The 11950-nt window shown below is 35.6% G+C and overlaps 1 protein-coding gene and 1 long non-coding RNA gene across 2 annotated transcripts; both read right to left on the bottom strand.

The window, feature by feature from the left end:
• Positions 1–219: 219 nt before the first annotated feature.
• On the bottom strand, positions 220–4138 carry LOC129431944 (uncharacterized). Its single transcript, XM_055190070.2, has 7 exons — positions 3985–4138; positions 3487–3635; positions 3248–3404; positions 2438–2519; positions 2273–2348; positions 2089–2168; positions 220–1997 (listed from the first exon to the last, which is right to left on the bottom strand). The coding sequence occupies exons 1-7, from the start codon at positions 4001–4003 to the stop codon at positions 1265–1267; spliced, it is 1296 nt and encodes a 431-aa protein (XP_055046045.2). The 5' UTR covers positions 4004–4138; the 3' UTR covers positions 220–1264.
• Positions 4139–6010: 1872 nt separating this feature from the next.
• Positions 6011–9403, bottom strand: LOC129430354 (uncharacterized). Its single transcript, XR_008639508.2, has 6 exons — positions 8481–9403; positions 8134–8189; positions 7514–8044; positions 7353–7429; positions 7101–7203; positions 6011–7019 (listed from the first exon to the last, which is right to left on the bottom strand). It is a non-coding gene; the product is annotated as an uncharacterized lncRNA (long non-coding RNA).
• Between the last annotated feature and the right edge of the window lie 2547 nt (positions 9404–11950).

The following is an 11950-nucleotide window of genomic DNA, read 5'->3' as shown; positions in this document are numbered from 1 at the left end:
CACACTAACTAGTGTTTAAAAATGGGATCAGAAAGAACGTGACCTTTAATGATACTAACTTATGTGACAGCCAGGGATCATTTTGTTGCCAGTGTGCTGATAAGCGTTTTGACATGCAGTTGTTAGTGACATGTACCTTCCATGGAAGTGTTTTACTGCTTTCTGGTTTACGCAAGAGAGTTTCCACTTAAATACAGTAGAAATAAAACAAAACACATATGTACTTTACACTTTATTGTGTTACACTTTACATGTGTTATGTTGAAATACATTGGACAACAGCAGGTTAGTATGAAATTCTGAATGGTTACGTCAATACAGTTTTGTACATTTACTTTCATTAACAGTTACACTGTAAAAAAAATCTGTAGAAATTACAGTATTACTGGGTATTACTGGCAACTAGATGACAGTAACTTACTGTAGATTTTACATTTATGTTATTTACTGGCAACAGTTTGTTTCAAGTTAAATGAACATGAAAATGTTCAGTCTTTATCTTCTACAGTAAGTTACTGGCAACCAGCTGCATAATTACAGCAAATTTTTTTACAGTTTAAGGTTAAGTTGCAAGGCAAGCTGTTTTTGATGTTGACAGTATCAAAATAATATAAAAAATCTATACAAATTAATAACATATATGCTTTAAAGTTATATTGCATACAAACATCTGTTCACGTTGTAATTTTTTTACAACATTCTCATTAAAAATTCAAAAAGCAGTAATGCATGGCGTCAAGCATTTAAGTACATCATCTTCAGGGATTTGGTCCAAAATAAGGATTAGTTAGAGTCAGCATGCTGCTATGAAAAGTAATGCAGTCGAAATTAATAATTCATCACAAGTCACTAAAACATAATAGCTGTGGAGGTATAATACAAAATGAACGTTTCCAGCTCCTACTGTTTATTTTTTTTACAGCACAGTTAAAGCAACACTAAAGAGTTTTTGCTCTTTGCTCCCCCTACAGGTTGGAAGCGGAATTGTCCATTACCACTGTCGTAAATAATTTAGCCTACTGGAGCAAAGCTGGCTCTGATTGTATTGTATTGGATTGTTGTCTGCCCTAAAGCAAGTTTTTGTAGTTTTCAATCGAACTACAGGACCGCGACCCGACGGTTGGAAACTTTTTTAGTGCGGTTTTGGCCGATAGAGTGCTGCAAAGCGAATGTGAAAGTGCTGTTCACCCTGTTTCGAGTGGATGAACGACTGAACTTTTTTGGAAATGTTATTTTAAGGTACAAAAAAATCTTTGGTGTTGCTTTAAACAGGATGATATGAATAATCTATTTGAATGCTATTCTGGATGTTCAAAGCAGGATTCCAAGAATTTTGCTTTAATGCTTGGCCAGTGCTGGGATTTGCCATCTCAAAAACTTTCATTGCTCCACACTCGCCAAGTGCTACTTCAGCTTCAATGGTTGAGCTGCAATGCCCTGTTGTATTCATCTCTAAGCTTCGAACATCTTGATATCCATCATCACATTGGATGGGATACAGATGGGATACAGTGGGATAAAGTGGATTTTTGGACATCGAGAGATTTTTCTTGTTGAGCCTTTCATCATCATCAAACCCTGCAGGTTTTCTTTCCGAAATGTTGTTATTGGTAGAATTAAACTGGCCGCTGTTATCACTGTTAATGTTGGACCCACTCATATAAGAGGGATCACAGGGCAGCGGTTCTTGCGTTGAAGAGTTGTCTGATGATGTTATATTGTACCGGTAAGTCCTATTAGTAAAAAATGATGACCCGGAGCAATTCCCAGAGTCTCTGTTGTTGGCGTAGTTGAATTCTATATCGAGACCCTTTTCAGGTGTCATTTGTGGTTCGTTTTTCATCAGGTGCCCCATCATCTTATCCAGGTCACGTTCAGTGCGTGCTATGTTGTTGTCCAATTCCCGGGAAACAGAGCAAGTCTGGGCATAATCCACTGATTCTTTGTCACTATTACAACTTTTCTCACTGCGAATATCTACTGATGACGGCAACATACTGTAAATAGAAATAAAGAAAATAAAGGCGTGTATGTTTAAATAAGAACTAGAATGAATTGCATGTAACGTGTTGCCAAAGAAAATCTTACAATTTCTTTTCCTCCTTAAGGTCCTGTTTTGAATTATCCACCCAGATTTGGGAGATTGCCGTGGAGGCTGGTGGAAACATCTATTTTAACATATACAAAAGGACAAAGGCACTTATTTACTTTAACATTAGAGATTTAATCATGATAAAGACATTATAATGAATAAATATTGTAAAACACAAACCAAATGGTTTTTTATAATGTCTTCTCCGAGATTAATTTTGGGCTTGGAAATCTTGTCCCACCATCTTTTCTTGATGCTGTAATGCAAAAGTCAAATGAGTGTGAATTTCTCAAAAATAAGTTTTGACAAACAGGCTTATATACTACGGAATAGAAAATATGTTACCTGAAAATAAAGATGAAGATTGTGAATATTAGAATGATCAAAGCAACGCAAACAACTGGAATGATATTGAATTGTGATGAGGCTATGGAGAACAAAGAGATTTATTAGAATTATCAAATTCAATTCAATTCAATTTTATTTATATAGCGCTTTTCACAAGTTAATTGTCTCAAAGCAGCTTTACATTAATAGAAGCAGTGAAAAGCACAGAAAAACGACAGATAGCACAACATAATACACGATAGCATAAGCAGTCAAATTTTCAGGGTTACGTATGAGCAACTGCAGAATACAGCATTATGGATGTGACATTTGCAATCGAACACTTAAAATATAAATGCTCAGAGAATGTATTCATTACCAATATATTGAACCATCTGTTTATATGTTCCTAAACCCTTAATAAAAGAGTCCAGACAATCTCAGTCTATTTACATGTTTTCTATTTTAGATACATGTGTTACGGATGTGATAAAAAAAATGAGAGACAACAAATTTTATAGGAATTCTGTGAAGTAAAATGCACAAACAAGAAGCAATAATACCCATCAAATAGAGATGGCTCTTGAAAGAACAAATATTATATATTTTAATACATTTTTGTATGCACATTTATGAGAAAAATAGTGTTATAGATGTGATTTCTTAATTTGCACTTTACTGTAACTTTAAAACTTTTTATAGAGACTTTGCATATTTAAACAACCGAATATTGACATCTGAGATATCAGTATGGTACTTTTGGGTAAACATAAGGTTGACATTTGCATGGAATTGCCTATGTCTGTATAGAGATATGAATAGACTTACTTGTTATAAACTCTCTTGGTTCGCTTTCGTCACTATATATCTGATGATCATTGTAGTCTGTGCTCATTTTTGCCGTCAGAATGTATGTGGTTTTTGCCTTTAGGTTTGCACCTATAATTTCATAGTGTTCCTCAGAGTCCTGCCTGTCCACGCTTATCTGTATTAACAAATTTGTTTTTAGCAATTTTACAACTACATGACACAAACAGTTGGGTCTATTATTATCCCTTTTTCCTTGCCTTTTCCTTTTGTCCTTCGTACCCATAGGTCAGGTGTATTTTTAGTGAGTTCATAAAACTTTTTTTCTCCTTATACGTGTTGTTCCACTTTACTATAAAGTTTCCATTTTTAGCCGTCTCAACTGATAAGACTGGAGTTTTCGGTTTGACTGCACAAAAAGAAAATGAACATAAATGATATCACTGCTGAATAAAACAATAGAAACATTACAGAAATTCTACTGGTCTCCATTAAAATAACATAAGCTTTTAACATTAAAACATTAGAAACATTTTGGGAAATATTCAAGTAGAATTTAATGGTGCCACCTATAGATTCCAACACATAACAGTATAGACCCATGGACCATTATAGTTTCCATTACAACCAGTAAAATTCCTATTTAACCTATTAAAAGGTTTCTATTGTTTGTTTGTTTCAGTAGGGATTGTCCAATAAGGTCACATACATTTTTTATATGAAAAAAGCTAGAAACAACAACACATATTTATACTTACTGAATTTCGCAGTCTTCATTTTTTTAGAAAATAAAACATTCACTCCTTTCAAAAGTTCAGTAGTGAAGTTCTCAGCTGGCACAAACCCATTTGGCACTTTAAACGTGCATTCACAATCGCTGGCACTTCGCTCGAAAATGCATGAATATTTATCGAACCTGTAATACAATATTATAAAGTTATAATAATCTACAATATAATAATAATAATAATAATAATGTAAATTGTGTAAATGGAAATTAATTAAATAATACATTTATGGATATTTACCATAAAAGTGACATTTAATTTTTTTAATAGTGAACAAGCATCAACCGGTTTATTGTTACAGAAGAACCATATTAGAAATAAGCACTTACCTTTCCATTGCAAACTCTTGGGTGACATTCAGCTTGTATTCAGAGCAGCTTGTAAGACTCACAGAAGAAAGATGGCATTTTACTTCTGTTTCGTAGTCATTAAAACACCTAAAGTCCTCTTCTGTTGGCCCTAAACTGTTTACAGGGCTTCCTAAAAATAACGAAATAAACACTTTGTTAATATTTCTACGATTGTACCTCACTATTTTGCTATATTTAAAACGTAAATGGTTAATGAGACGAGTACGTGTTTACCGTAACAAACTGCGTGAAGCAACAGCATAAAGATCTGCCACAAAAAAACTGTGAAACGCATCGTGCCCGTCCTTTTTTACGGCTTAAATGTAAAATATTACTAATCGAAAGCACTGCTTTCTAAAAAAAAATTAATCGTCACTTAAAGTTGCGTTTCCATAATCCATACGTGTTCGTTGAACCCACTTAAAAATATATATAGGCTACTTTAGGCCAAGTAAAACAACGCAGAAATCATAAAAAAAAAATGTTCGGGTTAGTATCTGAAAACATTTACACGGACACCGAACATAAATGGCAACTCGCTATACTTCCCTTTTCGTACTAGCATGGAATTTTGCAAAAAGGGGCGTGTGTTTAAAGTTTCCAGGAACACGCGCATTGCTCCCTTCTGTCACTACTTGTCCACCGGGGCTGTGTTGAGTCGCTGACTCCAGGTCTGTTCAAGCATGTACTATTCACTGTTATACATCCTTAACCACTGATCTCCAGCTTGTTAACACACGGAGGGAAAGGCAGGGACGATTCCATGGAAAAACGAACAGGGTTCACGCAAAAGCGAACGATGAGATAATGTTAATGCAAACATTATAATCTTTGTTTTAACCATATGGGCATAATGTTGACGAATATCAGAGGAAATATTATGCAAGTGTGTGAAAGGTTTTTTAAGTAGGAAGGATGAAATTATTGCATTATTTCAGAGAATCGCTTTTTTTCTTAACATTAGTTTCACTTCCTCAAGCCCTCTTTTAATCATAGGGGTGCACGTGGCACAAACAGCACCATGGCTACTTTACATTATTTATACGCAACCCAATATCACGCAAATACTTGACTATTTCACGTATGGACCAACGTGAAATTTTTTGTCCTAATTTCTTGCTTCGGTTTAGGGTTAGATTTACATAAAATGACATCCTTACCTAAACAAACTCTAACCCCAACGTCAGGCGACAATTGGTTAAAGTTTAGAAAATATAAAAGACTAAGTATTGTATCTTTTGTTTTATAAACTAATACTTAAAGTGACAAATACTTAAAGTGACATATAACACAAGCACCAACCCAGATAGCAAAAGATACCAATGAGTCGGCGGACCACCGGCGGTGCTCTGGCGACAGTAGAAGCGTCATAAAGGCGTAATCGCAAACACGTCTGACGGCGGACCGCCGGCGGCAGCCGCTTTTTAAAAGCGGCAGCCGGCTGTCTACCGCCTTCAATCCGCGGCTGGCCCGCCGGCCAACCGCCGTTCGGCCGCCTTTATATTAAAGGCGGCTCTTTCGCGGCCCGTCGGAGGCAAACGCTATTTTCGAGCGATTTGCCGCCGCTTATTGTATATATATATATTTATATAGGCTATTTCTAGTATGCAGTTTATCAAAAATAATGATTGATCAAATCAGACAAATTCTCATTTGGAGTTTTTATTCCACATTTCAAAGTACATTAACAGTCATTGAACTAAGATGTGTAAGAGCACTAAAATATAAATAACTGAAAAATAAAAAAGTACTAAAGAACATACAGGTTTTCAAATAAATTCTAGTTTAAAAAAAAACATTACAAGCAAATTAGAACATTTACAACAATTGTTAATAATTTAGAGGTCAGCTCTAAGATGAAAATAATTAGGCTACCAGTAAACATTATATTAAGTAATGAGGATATTTGGTACCAAAGAATGGCCAGCATACCAAATAATAGTCATTTCTAACAATAGGATAAGTGTTAATCATTTAGAGTAAAGCTCTGGACTAGAATAGACTATTATAATGGCATTGCTGACCTGGGACACAATATTTTTACTTTGCTGCAATATGATCTGTCTCTTGTGAATGAAAAATGAACAGATACTTTATTGATCCTCAATGGGAAATTCAAGGTCCCAGTAGCTTATAACACAACACACATCAACATAAACAGAATGATTAAAAAAAAACAAATCCACATGACTAAAAAAAACAGTAAAAGACACTAAAGACATTAAAAAAGATCCACATGAATGTAATGTATAAGCATGAGGCGCTTATGATCAGTACTTTCTCTCGTGCACCTGTATAAAGGACAAACCTTTTCGCCATTCCATATCTTTCCGAGGAGCTGCCATCAAGGCAGGGTCCCAGGGAATTTGGAAAAAAAGAAATTTTCACAGTGAAGTGTGGATTGGTTGAGTGTACTGTCACACTTCAGGCTTCTTGATGTTACTGACTGCAGGATAAAAAAAGGGTTCCAGTTGTCAGTGATGCTGGGGTGTCAGTAGTCAGCCTCGGTTTAAGGGGTCAGCTGTGGGTCCCTCTCAGCTGTGTGCCGCCTTTATCCGCCTTCACGGTCAGATGCTCCTTTCAGGTTACGCGTAACATTAACCTGGACAGCCCCATCAGTGGCATCCTGGGTTGCCGGGTTCTTTCGGATGGCTCCTGTAGAAAATACAGAACTGTCATTCCATTTGAATAACATAAGGCCATACACATCTACTTAAATATAAAAATCTAACTTACTTTGAACAATGGTCTTCAGAAACAGGTCTCTAAAACATGCTTGATTCCCTACACCAGTCCAGGTTGTATTAATTGAAAGGTGATTAGAGAAGATACTCTAAAGCTGAAAATTCAAAAAAAGTGTTACAAATTACATTTCTCAGAATTTTCTCATACATAAATGTGAGACAGGCTGTGGATTCAGACTGTATATGCAGTGTACAAACTTAATTTTACTTTTAGATTACCCTACGGCAAAATTAGCACACTTACAAATTGTTCCTTGAGCATTTTATCCTGCCTCAAAGTGTTGTCAAGCAACATTAAAAGTAAGCCGCTGTCATCCGAAGCTACAAAATGAAAGGCATATGGTAATTTTGGACCTACATCACAGACAAAAAAAGTAAAATTTAAGAAAGAATGCATGTTCTTACCTGCTCGTTCACTACGTTCCCTCGGGGCTTGGTTCTTCTCCCTCACACTGCAAAAAATGATTGTCTTACCTAGTTTTTTGTCTTGTTTTCTAATATAAATATCTAAAAATTCTCAAATTGAGACACATTGACTTGGCAAGCAAGTGGCTCAAGATATCAAGTCTTGCTATTGAAATAAATGATAAAAATCAAGAGTTTTTCTTTTTACTTAAAACAAGTCAAAATATCTGCCAATGCAGTAAGAAAAATAAACTCAATTTAAGTTGATTAAGTTAAAAACTGGAATTTAGTTTATTTTTCTTACTGCACAGGCAATTTTTTTACTTGTTTTAAGTAACAAAAAACTCCCGATTTTCATCATTTATTTCAACAAACAAAACCCAATATCCTAAGCCACCTGCCCACAAAGTCAGCGTCTCAATTTAAGAATTTTCAGATACCAATATTAGAAAACAAGACAAAAGAAAACCAAGCAAGACTTTCATTTTTTGCACTGCAGGGCTTGGTTTTCATTCTGGAGCCTCTAGAAATCTACATTATATATAAAAAAAAACAACAACTAAAAGCACTATTTTAAATATTGTTAAAACACTGCACACTAAGACACAGGCCTAATATACCTTGATAGCTGAAAACTTCATGCTGTGCACGAGATGCTGTGCTCTGGGCAAGCTATCTGCAAGAAAATATGAATAAAACTACATTGTTATTACAACTTCAGTTACTGGATAAGCAGCATAGAGCAAACATAGTCTTACTAACAACTTTTAAATAAAAAATAAGAGAACTAGAACTTTGCTTAACCTCCGTGTGTACTATAACAAACAAAGGCAAAACAGCATGTGTTCGCTTACACTTGCTAGCCACTTTAGCTAGGGGAGCATACTTGTTCAGACAAACAAAGTAATTTAAACAACTTCTATACATGAACATAATTGCGTTACACAAAAATGAAACATGTACTTACTTAAACGATCGTAATTGATGACTTTTGTCTTAAATCTGTATCTTGATCCTCTCTTCAAACACTGAAATGTGTGACGCCGAGTGCTCTCTGGGAGGACACGTTATCTTCCGGTTTACAATTCTTCCGTCTTTTTTAAGTGCTGCCCCTGTCGACCGGTGGCGGTACTTCACTGTTTGTGCTTTAACACTTTCTTTTTTGTCTCAATTAATTTGTACAGGTCGCAATCGCAAAATAATCCTTGTACACGTAAAAGGTAAAAAAAATTAAATCGATGTTGAAAAATAATGAAAGACATAAAGGAAATTTCCAGTCAAGTGCATAAATCAAAGACATGTACAAATGTTCACCTAAGTGATAAAATAATTCGATATATTTCACATATATTACTGTATAATCGCTTCAGAGTTTAAAAGTAATTTAAATGTAATTTCCTAAAACTTCAAGAATCTGTTATAAACCCTACTGGCTTTAGATGCATGTGAAACATGCTTGAACTCAGGGTGTAAAAAAGGAAACTAACTTAAAACACATTCGTATAAACATAACTTACATATCTTTGCTTTGGAGCAAAACAACTATCCTATTTGATATAATTCACATATATAGGCTATTATGATTTTATAACCGCTCAAATGTGAAACTTAAAATGCTGTCAGTACTTTAACTCCAATGGCCAATGTTGATTTTGAGAAGATTTCAAAGCGGCTTGCCGCCAGCCTGCCGCGGTCTATTAGACGGAGGCAACCGCCAGAGAAAATTAAGCAGTCGGGCCGCCGGCTGCATGCCGGCGGCAAATCGCAAGAGAGGGGAGTGACGTATTCGGCGGCAAACGTTTCATCCCCGCCAGCGGGACGCACCTATAGCCGACAGCTTAGGGCTGGCGGCAAAAAGAAGTCCTGCGGATATTTTTTGCTATCTGGGAAATCTAACCCTAAACCGAAGCGAAAATGGTTTGAAAACAGGACAAAAAAGTTGAGTAACCAAAACGTGAAAGTGACACAAACAGAAAACTTGACATGCTCACGTTCAAAACCGGCAAAACGTGACATTTTCACGTTGGTCCATACGTGAAATAGTCACGTATTTGCGTGATATAGGGTTGTTATACGAGGCCGAGCAATCTGTGCCTTTGGTATTTTTCTCTTACTGTCAGAAGATGATCTCCTGTCAATTTAGGAAAAGTTTTAATGTGTTTTGGTTAATATAGGCTATTGAACAAAAGAGTGTTTATGGGAGTAATTTTCTTTCTCGATTTCTGAGTTGGGTGTGTACCAAATCCAACCCTGTATTATTTTACTCACTGTCTTGTTACCTAAAACATAACAGCATTTTTTTGAAACATGTCAGCAACTCCTACTAATAGCTGGGATTGAAAACATTTTTACACAGTGGTGTTAGTTTTAACACAGTGTTACAATTAAATTTTTATCGATTGCCAAAACACTATAACCAGGCTTTTAAAATAAAATTTCAAAACCATTACGCCATTTTTCTAAAAGCACACCCATTTAGTTTAACTATAAACACTGTTCCTCTGCTTTAACATATGAGTCAGATTGGGTGAACTGTTACTGCAAAACTCTCCACAAAAATCCTTACATTTCTCAGTGCTTATGTGGTCTTTTGGAAAGCATTCAATACTGTTCACTTAAGTCAGCACAGCTAGGCTCAAATAGCAAACAATTACCAAGGTGGAAACACTAAGAGTCAAAATTGAACACACATCAATCAGATCCTTCAATAGATAGATAAAAGGGCCCAAATAAGTTCACTGAGTTTGGAACAATGGATCCACAGAGAAATGAAGGAATACGTCGAGGGAGAATAGGAGGAGGAAGAGGAAAGAGGAGAAGGATGTGGTAAAGAAGGAGGGAAGGGCCAATGGCCTGTGATGTGGACGAATTTCTCTGGCCTGACTCAGAACAAAGACGGAATGCTGAGGCGGAATAATTCTCGTTTTATTTTTTTACAGTTGCGCTGTGTAGCACATGAATGAATAAAAATGTGCCAACATTGATTGTGTCTTTTTTGGTCACGTGAAAAGGTTTTTGAGGGGAAGAATCGCAAGCAACTTACCAGTTTTGGATGTATTGTTTTGAATTTATTGCACCACCAGTGTAAGACTATGTTGTAGTGTGTGTGTGTTTGAAAGCTTGTGTGTGATGTGTTAGGAAAACGTTTCGTTTTTCAGTAAGAGTGAATGGTTTTAAGTGTAGAGCTTCATTTTGACCTGAAAAAAGGATGTTTGGAGAATTGGGTGAGAAGTTATGGATTCTGTTTTCAGAATAAGAGGCATAGTTTCAAGAATTGTGTTTAAGCAACTGAGAAAAGCTGTAATCAAAATGATATATGTTAATACAATATTAGGGGAAATAACTGACAATGATGATTTTTTTTTAATTGTGCAGCCCTTTCAAAAATAAAACTTTCTATTTGCATTGATGCATGCATCTCTCTCAGTCTCTCTCTCTCTCTCTCTCTCTCAAAACAAATCAACTGCAGTTGAACTGAAATTAATTGGAATGCACAACCAAAAAACGAGATTTCTGAACAATTTAAAAAATGGTGGTTATCTCTGTATATATATACAGTCCAGCTATATTTTTCTCTAATACACACTGCTCACAATTAATCATACCCTTATATTAAATTCTTTCCGCAACCTCCTTTTCCCAAGAGAACAGCTCTGAGTCTTCATCTATAATGCCTGAGTTTGGAGAACACCTGACAAGAGTTTAGAGACCATTCCTTCATGCAGAATCTCTCCAGATCCTTCAGATTCCAGCTCCATGTTGGTGCTTCTTCTTTTCAGTTCATCCCACTCATTTTCTTTAGGGTTCAGGTCAGGGGACTATGGGATTGTCATGGCTAAAGCTTCATTTTGTGCTCAGTGACTAATTTTTGTGTTAGTTTTGATGTTTGTTTGGGATCCTTGCCCTGAAAGAAGATCCAACCATGGCCATGTAGATGATTTATAACAGGGACAGTCAGGTTTAAAAACAGCTATTTTTTGTTTCATCTGACCATATAACCCATCCCGTTTGAAGTTCCAGTAGTTTCAGTAACTTTTCAAATGTTCTATGGTCAGATGAAGCAAAAATAATAGCTTTTTTAGTAAGGCTGGGTATCAATTCAGATGTTCCAGATCGATTCGATTTCGATTCACAAGGTCTGCTCTTTGCGAATCGATTTTGAATTGACCACATTTTAAAAAACGCCCTATTTTTTAGCAGCAAAAACTCAACATTAGTTTGGTGCACACAGGGGTAAAATGTACCCCATGTGTAAAATGAAAAATGATTTTTCTGCTGGAGGTCCTAGACATCTTGATCAGACACATGGCATCATGGATTCTATGCAATACCAACAGATAAAAATGCATGATTAATTTTGAGCTTGACTGTATTATATATATATATATATATATATATATATATATATATATATATATATATATATATATATATATA

The sequence above is a fragment of the Misgurnus anguillicaudatus genome, chromosome 19 (assembly GCF_027580225.2).
Source record: "Misgurnus anguillicaudatus chromosome 19, ASM2758022v2, whole genome shotgun sequence".
NCBI lineage: Eukaryota > Metazoa > Chordata > Actinopteri > Cypriniformes > Cobitidae > Misgurnus > Misgurnus anguillicaudatus.
Note: the sequence above shows the minus strand (reverse complement) of the source record. Positions and strands in the feature narration are given on the sequence as shown.